Source organism: Echinops telfairi, unplaced genomic scaffold, assembly GCF_000313985.2.
Source record: "Echinops telfairi isolate 266 unplaced genomic scaffold, ASM31398v2 ScPeMD7_7;HRSCAF=31, whole genome shotgun sequence".
Lineage (NCBI taxonomy): Eukaryota > Metazoa > Chordata > Mammalia > Afrosoricida > Tenrecidae > Echinops > Echinops telfairi.
This window is the reverse complement of record NW_022103904.1, coordinates 18411610-18425080: the sequence shown is the minus strand read 5'-3', so window position 1 is coordinate 18425080 and position 13471 is coordinate 18411610. Positions and strand designations below refer to the sequence as shown.

General features: G+C 42.2%; 1 protein-coding gene across 1 annotated transcript in view; it reads right to left on the bottom strand.

The window, feature by feature from the left end:
* Positions 1-13471, bottom strand: part of TNS3 (tensin 3) — a 282342-nt gene that overhangs the window by 64976 nt on the left and 203895 nt on the right. The window contains exons 17-19 of the mRNA XM_045286291.1: positions 6690-6856; positions 4684-4810; positions 4518-4601 (exon numbers count right to left, since the gene is read on the bottom strand). Of these exons, the coding sequence (XP_045142226.1) occupies positions 4518-4601; positions 4684-4810; positions 6690-6856 (378 nt within the window). The remainder of the gene's footprint in view (positions 1-4517; positions 4602-4683; positions 4811-6689; positions 6857-13471) is intronic.

Sequence of the window (13471 nt, the reverse complement as noted above, 5' to 3'; positions counted from 1 at the left end):
GATTGTGATAAGAGTTGTATGAGCCCCTAAGAAAATGATTAAAAAAAAAAAAGAACCATGGCTAGTTGAAGAATATACACTGTTTTGAAAGAGCAAGGGTCTTATGTGGTATAGACAGGATACCAAGCTGTTGTTGGGTTGAGTCCCCTCAGAGGTGTTTAAAAGAAAAGCCTAGTGATCTACTTCTAAAACGTCAGCCAATGACACCTCTATGGAGTGAGGAGGAACCAGCCTCTGGGGAAAACAGTATGAGGCTTCTATTAAAAGTTGGAAATAGAAATAACAATCGATAAAGCAATCCCACTGCCAGGATTATATCCTAGAGCAGTAAGAACTAGGACACAAATAGAAATAGACACACCCATGGTCATCACGGCATTATTCACAAGAGCAAAAAGATGGAAACTAGCGAAGCGTCCATTGACAGATGAATAAATGAAAACATTATAGTACATGATAAGCACAATGGAACACCATGCACCACGGATGAATAACAAAGAATCGGGGAAACACCTCATAACATGAATGGAATTATGCCGAAGCAATTACTCAAGGAGAAACCGTTTATGGGATCTCTATTATTAAAAGTCAATAAAAGGTTTACACATAGAACAAATGATTTGATAGTTTCCAGGATTGGGGAGAAAGGTAAAGGAGAACCATGGAGCAGACAGTAAAATCTGAGAAAAAAACACACTCGTAGGGACCCTATAGGACAGGAGGGAACAGTCCCTGTGGGTCTCCAAGAGCCTTGTCTGTCCTCCCAGGAGTGGTTTTGAACTGCTGACCTTAACACTAGCAGCCCAGCGCATAACTGCTGTGTCCCCAGGGCTGGCTCCTAGCTAGTGAATGTGTCTTAACTTGAGTGAGGGGAAAGACAATAGGGCGATCAGTACAGTATCACCAAGACCCTGACCAGTACACTAGATGTATAGACAACAAAGGCAAATATTTTCTTACAGATATTGGAAGATTGTATATGTAATAAGAGGGATTACTGCCTCCCCCAAAAAACTGCAATTTTTTTTCAAAGCTTTGTATTGAATGCTTTTTCACAAAACAACTTTATCACGTTCAAATTATTCTCCATTACACTTAATACATTTGTCAAGTCTGCGATTCCATTCTTGGAAACAGTTTTCAAACTCATCTGTTTAGATGGCTGACAGCCCCTCCCTCATTTTTTATTTACCTCCTCTATGTCATCCAATCACTGTCCTTTCATGTCCCTCTTCATTTGAAGAAACAAAAAGAAGTCACACAGAATGAGGTCAGCATGCTGTTTTGTGTGGTTTTTTTTGCCAAGAACTGGTGCACTGAGGTGGCTATGTGAGCAGGTGCATTGTCATGGTGGCAAAACCAGTCTCCCATCTGCCACAAATCAGACCTTTTTTGTCTCACACTATCACACTATCTTTTCAGAACCTCTAAATAGAAAGCATGATTAACCTGGTGGAAAGAACGCTAAAGGCACTGTCCTCCTCACATTAAAAAAACAAACGACCATCATCTTGAACTTTGATCACACTTGGTGAACTCTCAGGGTCAAGGTGATGATGGTGTCTTCCAGAGGCTTGAATGATTTTTGCTTTTGGAGTTGTAAAAATAGTACATGTCTAATCACCAGTAATGACCTTGGAAAAATAAGTGTGGGTCCCTTCAGAGCTGTTCGTTCAAAGCACGGCATGTTTCCAGTTGATGCTCAGTCAGAACCAAGAGAAACGTTTGCAGCAAACCTTCTCATTCCAAATCTTCCATTAAAATTTGCTGAACCAACCGGGAAGGTGGAGTGAAGGTGGGGTAGAAAGGGGGACCAGAGCACAAAGATCTACATATAATCCCCTCCCTGGGGGACGGACAACAGAAAAGTGGGTGAAGGGAGACGTTGGACAGCGTAAGATATGACAAAATAATAATAATTTATAAATTATCAAGGGTTCATGAGGGAGAGAAGAGCAGGGAGGGAGGGAAAAAATGAGGAGCTGATACCAAGGGCTTAAGTGGAGAGCAAATGCTTTTAGAATGATGAGGGCAACAAATGTACAAATGTGCTTGACACAAGGATGTATGTATGGATTGTGATAGCATTGTATGCGTCCCCAATAAAATGATTAAAAATAAAAAAAACCAAACAAATAAACATACAAGTTCAAAACAAAAACGAAAAAAATTGCTGAACTTCCCTATCTCTTCAATAGTCCATTATCAGTCTTCGAGCACAAGTGCACAAATTTTGTCAACATTTTCATCCATTCGGGAAGTTGATGGACATCCAGAACGAGGTTTGTCTTCCATCGACCTTTCACCTTTTTGAAATGAGAAAACCACTCACACGATTGAGTTTTCCCCATAGGGCTGTCCTTGTAAGCTGTGTTCAACATCACAACAGTTTCTGTGGCGTTTCTTCTAAGCAGGAAACAAAATTTCACTGCCACATGCTGTTCTCTTAAATCAGCCACCACAAAAAACGAGGTTCACGTGAAATTACTTTTATGAAAAAATGTATTGTGACCAGAGAGAACTTTCCCAGTCAACACCACTGGGTGCACGAACTCAGAGTGAGTTGCTCAATGCTAGCCTAGCGGGTGGAGGGAGGGGCAGGGGGGGGCGGAAATGCATACTACAAAAGTTCCGTCCAGAGGAGTCCCCCGCCCCCGCCAATTTTTGGGGGTTCCCCCTTGTATATGTGTGTCTATTATATATATAATAAAGTGTACATATAATATATATGTAATAATACTTGCCTTTGTAATCTGTAACTCCGTGCACCTCTTAGTGCCTCAGTGACATTGCATCAATATTCCCCTTAGTGTTATTGCCTTTCTTTTCACTCAAGTTGAAAGTTAGCCAGTGGCTATCTAAAGTGCAAACACTGATTTCATTCTATCTGGGAGAAAGGAGAGTGAAGAAAATCAAAGTTTCAAGGAAGCAGTCCAAAGGATCAAGGATCCACTACTCTTGAGACCAGAAAAACTTGATGGTACCCAGCTATCCCTACCTGGTTGATAGTGATAAGGAACACAGAAAGCCCTGGACAAAATGGGAGAAAAATATAGAACCAAATTAAAATGTATGCAGAGACCAGGCTCACTGGTCTTCACAGACTGCAGTCCTCAGGCCCCATCCAAACGGGGAACAGAACGCACCCCCGGGAAGTCTCCTGTAGCTGACCACAGGCGAAGGAGTATACGCCTCAGACTCACCCACCAGAAAAGACTGAAAAAGGCAGCATTTGACCCCAAAAATTGCTCAGAAGGCAAGAAGCGGCAGGAAAGATAAATGGAACTGGCAGACAGAGGGCAGAGGTGGTAGGAGTGCTGCCGTTACACTGGGAACGCAAGTTAATACGACCAAAAACTGTAAATAAGTCGCTGAATAGAAAGATAAGATGCGCTCTGCACTTTACGCTAAATCACAGGGAGTTGTGGTTTTAAGTCCGATGGAGCACAGCCTGCTCTGCACACGAGCCCGTCCCGAGTCAGGACGGCCTCGGTGGCCAGCGGTTATTTGAATAAACCTAAGTATCTATGATCCTAAAATAATATCAGACACGTTAAGCGCTTATTCGTTAATGCATGCATTTCGTTTTCACTGGAGCAATAAAGAAAATAGAGCTAGCTTGCTGTTATTACCCACTCTTTGGGTACGAAGCAGGACATAATGAAAATGTAACCTAATTCCTGAGGAGTGTGTTCAGGAAGCATACGCGGATTTCCCCCGGGCAGAACAGGAGAGGCAGCACAAAGAATCTAACATTAGAAAGAAGATAATTTAGCATGAGCACAGGGCTTTAGGGTGCATCCTCTTTCCATCTGGCCAAGCTTGTCACTTGCACTAGACCGTCAAGAAGTAAAAGCGCCCCCAAAGAGGAACTGTTTGGGTCTCACCATGCTCTTCCCGCTTCAGTGCCATTCTCCCTGGCATAGGCTTGGTGGGGGCAGCTCTGACAGGCTCTGCAGACGATGCAGTGCAGCGTTTCACAGCTGCTCACAAGTCACGCAGCAGCACATGCTACAGAGCCTGCCGTGGAGAACAGGGCCACCTCAGGGAGCAGGTGGGTGCCGTTACCAGGTCGGAGTGAGGTGGACAACCGTGGGACAGGGTCTGAGGGCGTATACGTAGTACCGTACTGTTGGGACCCAGTTTCTCTGGATGAGGGTTGGGGGTGGGAAGCTCTCAGTTCTCCCATTAAACTCCAGATTGGCCGTAATTCCACAAGGAGTTGGAAGCACTGAGTCTGAACTGTTGACAGGCACACTGACCATGCCTGTTGATACAAGTCTCCGCAGGCATGGGGACAGGGTCCGACAAATGGTCTCCTCTAGGCCAATGGTGCTGTGCTGAAGCCCCGGTGGGTTTACTAAATGCAGTTCTCGGGTGAAAAAGCAATCTGCATCAAGGCTTAGAAGTCCGACGAAAACGGAAGCACTTCTGCTTAAGAGGACCAATTTGCAATCATGGTGGCTGCCGGAAGCAGCCTTTAAAAACAACACATCAGAAGCAGGTACATTTCTTACCTTGCGCTCCTGTGTGCAGTCTGGCTGGACGACTCATCTGCGGCTGTGGGGAGCCGAACGGAGGGTACCGGGGAGGAGTCTTCACTGGAAAAGCAAGCATTAACAACGACTCGTTAGCACGCTCCCCTTAAAGATGGCAGAAGACTGGTTTGGTTCTTTGTCTTACCATATGGCGTTTCTGGTGACACGGGAAATGCGGGTGTAGAAGAGGCCAATTCACTGCCACTTCGGGTGGGAGAGAAGATCCTGCCATCAATCACATCTACGCCGGAAGGGTGACTGGGGATCACTGTCTAATGACACAAGGAGACAACATAAGCCTGGAGGCTCTGGAGCTGCTACGGCCGACGGCTGTGGGTTTATCTGAAAGTGGTGATAAGGGGGCCGAGTTCTACATCTACAGTCCCAGTAGTCAGACTTTTCTCTAAGCGGGGAACCATTTTGAGGTTCAAGTCCTCCGTTCCACACAGGAGGAGGGTTGTCAGCTGTTACAGAGTTGATATCGCCTCATGATCACCAGACGTGCTAGAGGAAAACTACTCTGTGGGGTTTTCACCGGGTGAGGTTTTACCATCGAGCTTTGGGTTGGTAGTTGAGCATGAGCCATTTGCACCACCTAGGGACCTTGCTGTCCAACAGGCAGAAATATAAATGTTTTATGCATCCTTTTAAGAAAATACGGCCCCGGTAGTGCTGTGGGAGAAGCATTAGGCTGCTAACAACAAGATTGTCTCTTCAAATCCACCAGTTGCTCTGGGGCAGAAAGATGAGACTGTCTGGATCTACCAATGTTTACATGTTTGGAAACCCTCTATCAGAATTGACTCAATTATAGAGAATTTGGTTTTGGTTTTTGGCTTAGTAAAATATCGCTAACAAGTGAAGTTCACAGAGAGCTTGTAGCAGGCCAGGGGAAATGTGCATTATAAAGTGAAATCATAGGGAGAAAAAGCAGGATAAGGTAATTTTTAATGTTCAGATATATAAAAACATGCATTCAATTATACACATCGCTATAGAAAAATGATAGAAAATATTCTAAAACACAAAACCTTGTTAAAATTATGTGTGACCTGGTACAGATATGAACTGGAAACACATGGAATCCAGGGCAGATGATCCCTTCAGGACCAGTGGTGTGAGTGGCGATACTGGGAGGGTAGAAGGAGAGTGGGGTAGAAAGGGGGAACCGATTACAGGGATCTACATATAACCTCCTCCCTGGGGGACAGACAATAGAAAAGTGGGAGAAGGGAGACATCAGACCGTGCAAGATATGACAAAATAATAATTTATAAATTATCAAGGGTTCATGAGGGAGGAGGGAGAGGGGAGTGGGGAGGGAGTGGGAAGATGAGGAGCTGATGCCAGGGGCTTAAGTGGAGAGCAAATGTTTTGAGAATGATGAGGGCAATGAATGTACAAATGTGCTTGACACAGTTGATGTATGCATGTATGTATGGATAGTGATAAGAGTTGTATGAGCCCCTAATAAAATGATTTTAAAAAATTATGTGTGACTTTTATTTCTCTATTCCATGAGCACTTACGTGTTCAACCTGAGAATAAATAAAAATTATGTTGGTCATCATCCAGCCTGTCTTATTTAAATCCTGTAATAACCAGAAGAGCCCACCCTTCCTCTGTTGATCTGACCCAGAGTAACGAGCGCACTCGTGAATGCACTGTTCCAGCCTCCTTTCTGGGCTCCGTGACGGTCCTGGATGAAGGACTCTGGACTTATTGTGAGGACCTCAGAGGGAGTGTCTGTTTGCCATGTTCTCTGTCCATTTACGGAGCCCCAACCACTTGGGTAGGGTCTTTGTATATATTATCCCTAACATCGAAGTTATTTGAAGACTTGTATTACCCTCCCTATGGATAGATAATGTATTTGAAGTACTGGGCTCCCATGCCAAAGTTATTTTTGGAGGGAGGCAGGATTCATAGTCCGGCCTGTCTGTGGTAAACCTTCCAACTACTCACGTGCTTTCCAAAGAAGAAAAATCTGTGTGAAACGGGGAAGCGTGGCAAGACAGGGAGGAGGGCGGTGGTAGGGGACTGTTCAACTCTCAGACCCAGCATGGTCCTTTACACCCCGAGCTCTGAGGCATGAACACGTCTGGGATCTGGAAAGTGGCTACGTCAAATTGTTTAAGCCCAGGAACTTACCTCTTTGGTGTCTGTTGAAGTGAGGAATGTAGCCAGACTTGGATCTTGGTGCACACTGGTGGTCTTTCCCCATTTGGGGAAGGACGCCTGCCCACCAGCATCATTATCATAGCGCCCAACGCTCAGTTTTCGAAGTCTTCCACCCATGGGGTCATCCCCTACAGAACCTGTCGAGAGAAAGGACACAGTAGCTTTAGCTGATGAGGAAAACTCACAATTAAAAGCTGATGTGGGCCGACAAGGGATGCATCTCTAAAATCTATAGAAAACGACAATACCTCAACAAGAAAGAGACGAATCATGCAATGAAAAAACGGGCAAGGGACATGAACAAACAGTTCAACAAAGAAAATACTCAGGCAGCCAGTAAACTAAATGCTCGGGATCACTAACCATTTGATAGAGGCAGGTCAAAACAACAATGAGCTACCGCCTCACACCAGCATAGATGGTAAAGTTAATAAAAACAGAAACAAATGCTGGAGAGTGTCAGGAGAGATGACAGTCCTCACGCACTGCTGATGTAAAGCAGCATGGGGATAGAAATACCATGTGAGCCATCAATCCTTTACTTGGTATTTACCCTAAAGAAATTGCACAAAGAGATATATATGCATGTTCATCGCAGTACTGCTCAAAATGGTAAGAGGAAAACAACCTAAATGCCCACTGGTTGAAATATGGATACATAACTTTGGTACACACACACACACACACGGTAATATTATATATTATAATTTTATATTATATTATAATATTATATATCGTTAAAGAAGAATGATGAAACAGTGGAAGAGCTCATGACCTGGGTGGATTTGGACTATATTATGCTAAGTGAAGTTCATCAATCACAAGAGGATAAATAATGCTGGAAAAATTGGATATCCATTTGCAGAAAAATTAAACCAGACCCATACCTCTCACCATAATACATAAAACTTACTTGAGAAGGATCAAAGACCTACACGTAAAACCTAAAACTATAAAGTTTGCCGAAGAAAAAAGAGGGGAAAATTTAGGAGCCCTACTACATGGTGTAAATAGACCATCAAGTACAACCACAAATGCATGTGCCAAGAGCAGAAAATAAACTAGATGACTGGGACCGGTCAAAAATGTCACGCTTATGTACATCAAAAGTCTTAACCAAAACTGCAAAGACAGAAGTTACACACTAGGAAAAAATATTTGGCAATGACAAAGAACTAAACTGTAAAATTTTAGAAATGAAATTTATAGCAACAAACAGGCAAACAATCCAATTAAAAATAAGGAGAAGACATAAACAGAGACTACACCAAAGAAGGCATGCAGGCGGCCAACAGACACATGTAGAAATGTTTGTGATCATTAGCTATTTTTTTAAGGGCATGTACATCAAAAACAACTATGTGGTATCTCACCCCATCAATAACAATGAAGTACAAACAATTCCCCCAAACAGCATGCTGGTGAAGGTATGAGGAGGTTGGAACTTTCTTACACTGCTGGTAGGATTGCAAAATGACAGAACCATTTTGGAAAATACCATGGCACTTCCTTTGAAAAATAGGGGCAGGGGAAAGAAATATCACGTGATTCATCAGTCCCAGTACTAGGTATATATCGCAGAGAAATAAGAGCCACAAACAGAAGATAAATATGCACACATATTCGTAGCACTACGGATAATAGCAAAAAGATGAAAACAACTTAAGTGTCCATCAATCGGCATCTGTATAAACAAACGCCCGCACATATTTTGAAGGGAATACTATGCAACCTTAAAGAAGACCATTAAACCAGTGTACCTTCATAACGCAGATGAACCCGAGGATGTTAAGTGAAATAAATCAATCAAAAGAGTCCAAGCATTGCATGAGACCATAATTACTAAAAGTCAAGAAAAGGCTTATTCATAGAAAGAAACATTCTTGGATGATTCGTGGGAGTGGAGGGTAAGGGTGGGTAAATCACTAACTAGAGGGTAGACACATATTAACTTAGGTGAGGGGAAAGACAATATACAATAAAGAAGAGGTTAGCACACAAAGCACAAGCCAAGGAAAACATGGAGAGGTGTTTACGAGTTACAGAGAACAATTGTAAATACTGTTGCACATACAATCTTGCAATGTGGTTAATAATACATGTGGATACATAGGTAGACAGGCAAGATAAACTGGTTAAAATAGGTGAATAGGAGTATGCCCCTCAGTCATATGCAGGTTTGGTAGCTGATTTTTTATATATATATATATATATATTCATGTATATTTGTAGACATTGTAAAGGGAACCAATAATATATATATATATATATTTGTAGACATTGTAAAGGGAACCAACAAGAGGCAAAGTTATAACACATTTTTAGGCACAACTAAACACCTGAAGGAACAAGTTGCCGGATGTTGGGGCTCAGGAGTAGCTAGGGGGATTGGAAAGCTTGAGTGATAATTTAAGGTGCTATTAGTGGTCTCTCATGCCTAGAACAAAGGAGAGTGAAGAAAATAAAAGGCGCAAAGAAACAATTAGTCCAAAGGGCTAATGGACCATGTAAACCCCGGCCTCCGTGACCCTGAGACCAGAAGAATTAGATGGTTACCACTGCTGAGCACATTGAAAAGCATCACAATAGAAGGTCCCAGATGGAAGAGGAGAAAGATGTAGGGGAAAAAAAATCATAAAAATGTTCAGACTGACAGGTTCAATAGAGACTGGAGGAGCCCTTGGGACTATGGTCCTTAAATCTTCAACCCTGCAATTAAACTCACCTGTGACACAAGTTTCAGCCGAACAATACCATAACAATCCCCAACCTCTCTGCCAGGGGGTCTAGTCCAAATCGCAGGCCTATAAGGTGAGCGCCAAGGAGGGATGAATTGATGAGAACAATCAACTATGTAAGATCAATGGGGCACATTTTCCCAGGGATAAAGCTCCCAGGGCAGGAGGTGAGAGGAAAGAATAATGAACGGAAGTGGAAATACAAGGAGGTTGTGGGCAGAGTGCTGTCACATTGCAAGGCCAGCAGTTGCTTTCATGAAACACACACGTCCGGGGAGCACACATGCATAACTTTTGGTAGGAGAAGTGGGAGGACCCACCTCCAGGTTGGGGGAAGAATGACTGAAAATGCTTTTGGTGACCCTGGGGGTTAAGTGTCCCTGATGGTAGGCACCGAATGGGCCACATTGACCTGGGCTTCTGGGTAGCCTGGGGACCCAGGCTGGATGCCGTGGAACACTGGGGCATTGGATCCTGGATCTTCAGGGTGCACGGCATCCTCCAGAGGCTGCCTCGGTGAGATCCGATGTGGAAACTCCACTGGGTGAGCTTAACTTTACCTCAGACACGCTTGTAACCCCAGGACTTCAGAGTGAAAATCATCGTGTCTGAGCAAGTGGACAGCAGCTGTACCAAGACTGTTGAACTTTTGGTCGGCGGACAATCATGGTCTTGCTACATCGATGTTCTATATGCTGTATATTCCAGCAAATCTGTGACTGACATTCTCAGCAACTATTACTGTAAATTTTCCCTGACAATTAACCCCGATTGTTTTGTAAATAGTGCCCAGCCAGGTACAAGTGAATAATTCAGGTACCGTGCTACGGAGGTAGCCTACATTGGCCCAATATTTCTCTCTCAACAGGGGTTTAAAAAATTAGCACCAGGGACTAATCAAAGACAATATTAACAGAAGATTGTTATGCACCAGGGGGGGTGATACTTATGGCTCTCTACTATAAATTAACAAGGAGGTTTCGAAAGCAAATAAAAAGGAAATTGGAAAAAAAAACCTAAACCAAACAAACAAAAACATAGACAGGAATGGGTTTGGGGCTCCCACTAAATCCTACCACCAATTTAAGAACAATTAGTTCTTACATCATGGCCTCGCTAGATACTTGCCCTGAGGAAGGGAACACAGAAGATCCGGGTGCTATAGCAAAGTGTGGTGAAGAAATTAGATGGTGTCCAAAGCCAAAGGAGGAAATAGTGCCAGGGCCTAAATTGTGAGAATCTGGGTTGCAGAAGGCAATGGATGACAGTGGCAGCCCAATATATATTTGTGGCCTCTACATAGGAAATAAGCCTCTGGTGGTTTCCTTCTGTCCGTACCAAATCGAGTGCACTGGACAGATGACTATGGGAGATCTAAACGAAAACCTGGCTTGAATGTTAGACCCTTGCTAGCTGATCCCGCCTCTGATGCACTTTAGGCCTGATCTGGGTTTCAACATTTTATGCATTTTTTTGTTTGCTCTTACTAGGGTTTATCTCAGATGTGTTTCGCCATTGGGATTGATCCTCTTGGATTTCTGTTATATGTTTTCAAGTAGATGAGACCCACAGTTGATGAATCTACAGGGACAGCAAATAGAATAAGGGTTTCTGGGGGGTACAGTGGTGGGAGGTGGGGTGGTAAAAGGTAGCTGATGTCAAGGAGTTCAAGGAGAAGAATGTTTTGAAACAGATTGTAGTAGCAATTGCATAATACTGCTTGATGTGATTAAACGATGGAATGATATATCTGTATTAACTCCCAATAAATGGTTTTGGGAAAAAATGCATATGAATTGTTGTATGGAAAATGCATTTGGCCTGAAAACTCACTGAAATCATAATAAAAAGTTTTAAAAAATACATTAATGTTAAAAACTGATCAAAACCCTATATGAAATATTTATGTGTTTTTAAATGTCATACTTTGGTGTGGCTTAAAATGCGCAAGTAGGATTAAATATTAAATGTGTAATTCTAGCCCCAATCTAAGAACAATGATAACTTATGACATAGCCTTCCTTCCTGCTCACTGTCATGAAAAGATCACTAGAGATATAGGTGCTAGATCAAAGTATGATGAAGAAACTAGATGGTGCCTGGCTATTAAGAATAGTACCTGGAGTCTTAAAGGCTTTTCTTAAAACAACCAGCCATCTAAGTGAGGCATTAACTAGGTACATGTGGAAGAAGCACACCATCCTGTGAGATCCAAGGATTTTAAATAATATAATCAAAATCTAAAGAAGGGAACGGGATTAGAGCTTAAATTGTGAACACCTGCATTGCAGAAGTGTGTGGATGACAGTGGAAACCCACAATCCACTTATAGAGCACACACATAGCTTAAGCATCCAGGGAATCCCCTCCTATCATAGTGGAGGGATGTGAGCAACTGGTTATCATACAGAGTATTGCAAAGTACATTAGGGCAGACATAATTAGGTCAACAAATAATACCATTTGTCATCCTTTTTGAAACATTTTATAGCTATTTCAGTTTTTTGGTTTTTTTAAGTGACGGGGAAATACATGTGGATTAAGCCCTTTTGACCATGGACCAAAGAGGTGAATAGCTTTGCTATCATGCAGAATTCTTTGGAAAGTGGGTTGCTGGGAGGTGGAGTTAGGCTAAAGTTTAACATCTTATCATTTGATCTTCTTTACGATCCATTTTAATTTTTTCTAGCTTTTTATTTATTTTTTTCTTTCCTTTCAATTGAGGTTTTTAATCTGTTTACTTTTGCTATTGCTGTTAGTTTAAGAAAATGTTTTTCTGTATATGCAATGCAGGATAGGTAAATAGAGCGAGACAGAAACTGTATTAATGTTTCCTTAGGAGTACGACAGGGGCAGTCGGAGGAAATAGGGAGGAAATAATGCTGCACGCAAGACTGAAGAGACTGTTCTAGAACTGATGGTGGTGGTGACGGTACACCTCTTCTTGATGTGCCTGAACTACTGAATTGTATGGTTTGTGAATTATATGCCAATGAAACGGTTACATTCAAAAATAAGTATTAAATGTGAAAAGCTTTATACAAAAATATGATTGTAGTATGATTTATTTTGTCTCAATAAGGAAATAAATTGAAATTGGTTCTTTTAGGCATTGTTAGTACTTTGCCCTTTTTATGGGTAGGGGATAAATGTCTATATTTGCCTTATCTTCTTCTAAGAGCATATATGAGGTTTAAAATGACAAAACAAAATATAGATATTTGAGAAGAATAAAGTTATTCTATGTTCTGTAATACCATTCTGTGTTGTTTATGGCCGAATTGCCCCCAAACACTCTTTATTTAATTTTTGTTTTATGATTAGATCTATAAATTCAGGTGCATGATTGACAGACTTTTTATTCTCCTTGATAAATCTATCATATCTGATAGCTATATCTTCTAGTTAAGTATACAGAAAACAATGAGAACATTTTTTCAGTTTCAATATGTTGAAAGGAGATGTATGAGATATGTTAATATATAGGGGGCAGGATTTATGTCCCTGGGAGAGTGATTTAACTTGTTTAATTACTAAATAAAGATGGATGATGTCAAGGGAAAGAGTTTCTGATTGAGTTTTTCAAGCATAGGGATGGGAAAAGCAGTTCCCAAGAAGCTTCCAAGATAACAAGGCAAATAAAATGATAACATAGAATCCAAACCCAGATTCTTTGGTCCAAAGTCCAGGACCTGAACACCCCACTAAAGCTGCTTGCTGCTAGTAGTCGAACGAAGCCACCGGTCTAACTTGTAGACGTAGACAAGGTCGGGGAGGCCTGGGGAAGGCCCTAGGCTTGCTCTCCCACCCCAGCTTTTGGGGGGCTCTTACTTGACCCTTATCTTCTCAACAGCAATGACCTAGCATTCCCAAAAAGTGACCTTTTGAAGCTGAGGGTTAGATTTCCTCCTCTTCAATTCTCTGCTTCTGTCTGCGCCCACAGCTGGCCAGGCTCATACTTAATGTAGGCACCCTGTGAACCTTCATTTTTTGTGTTCTCAATACCACAGAAGG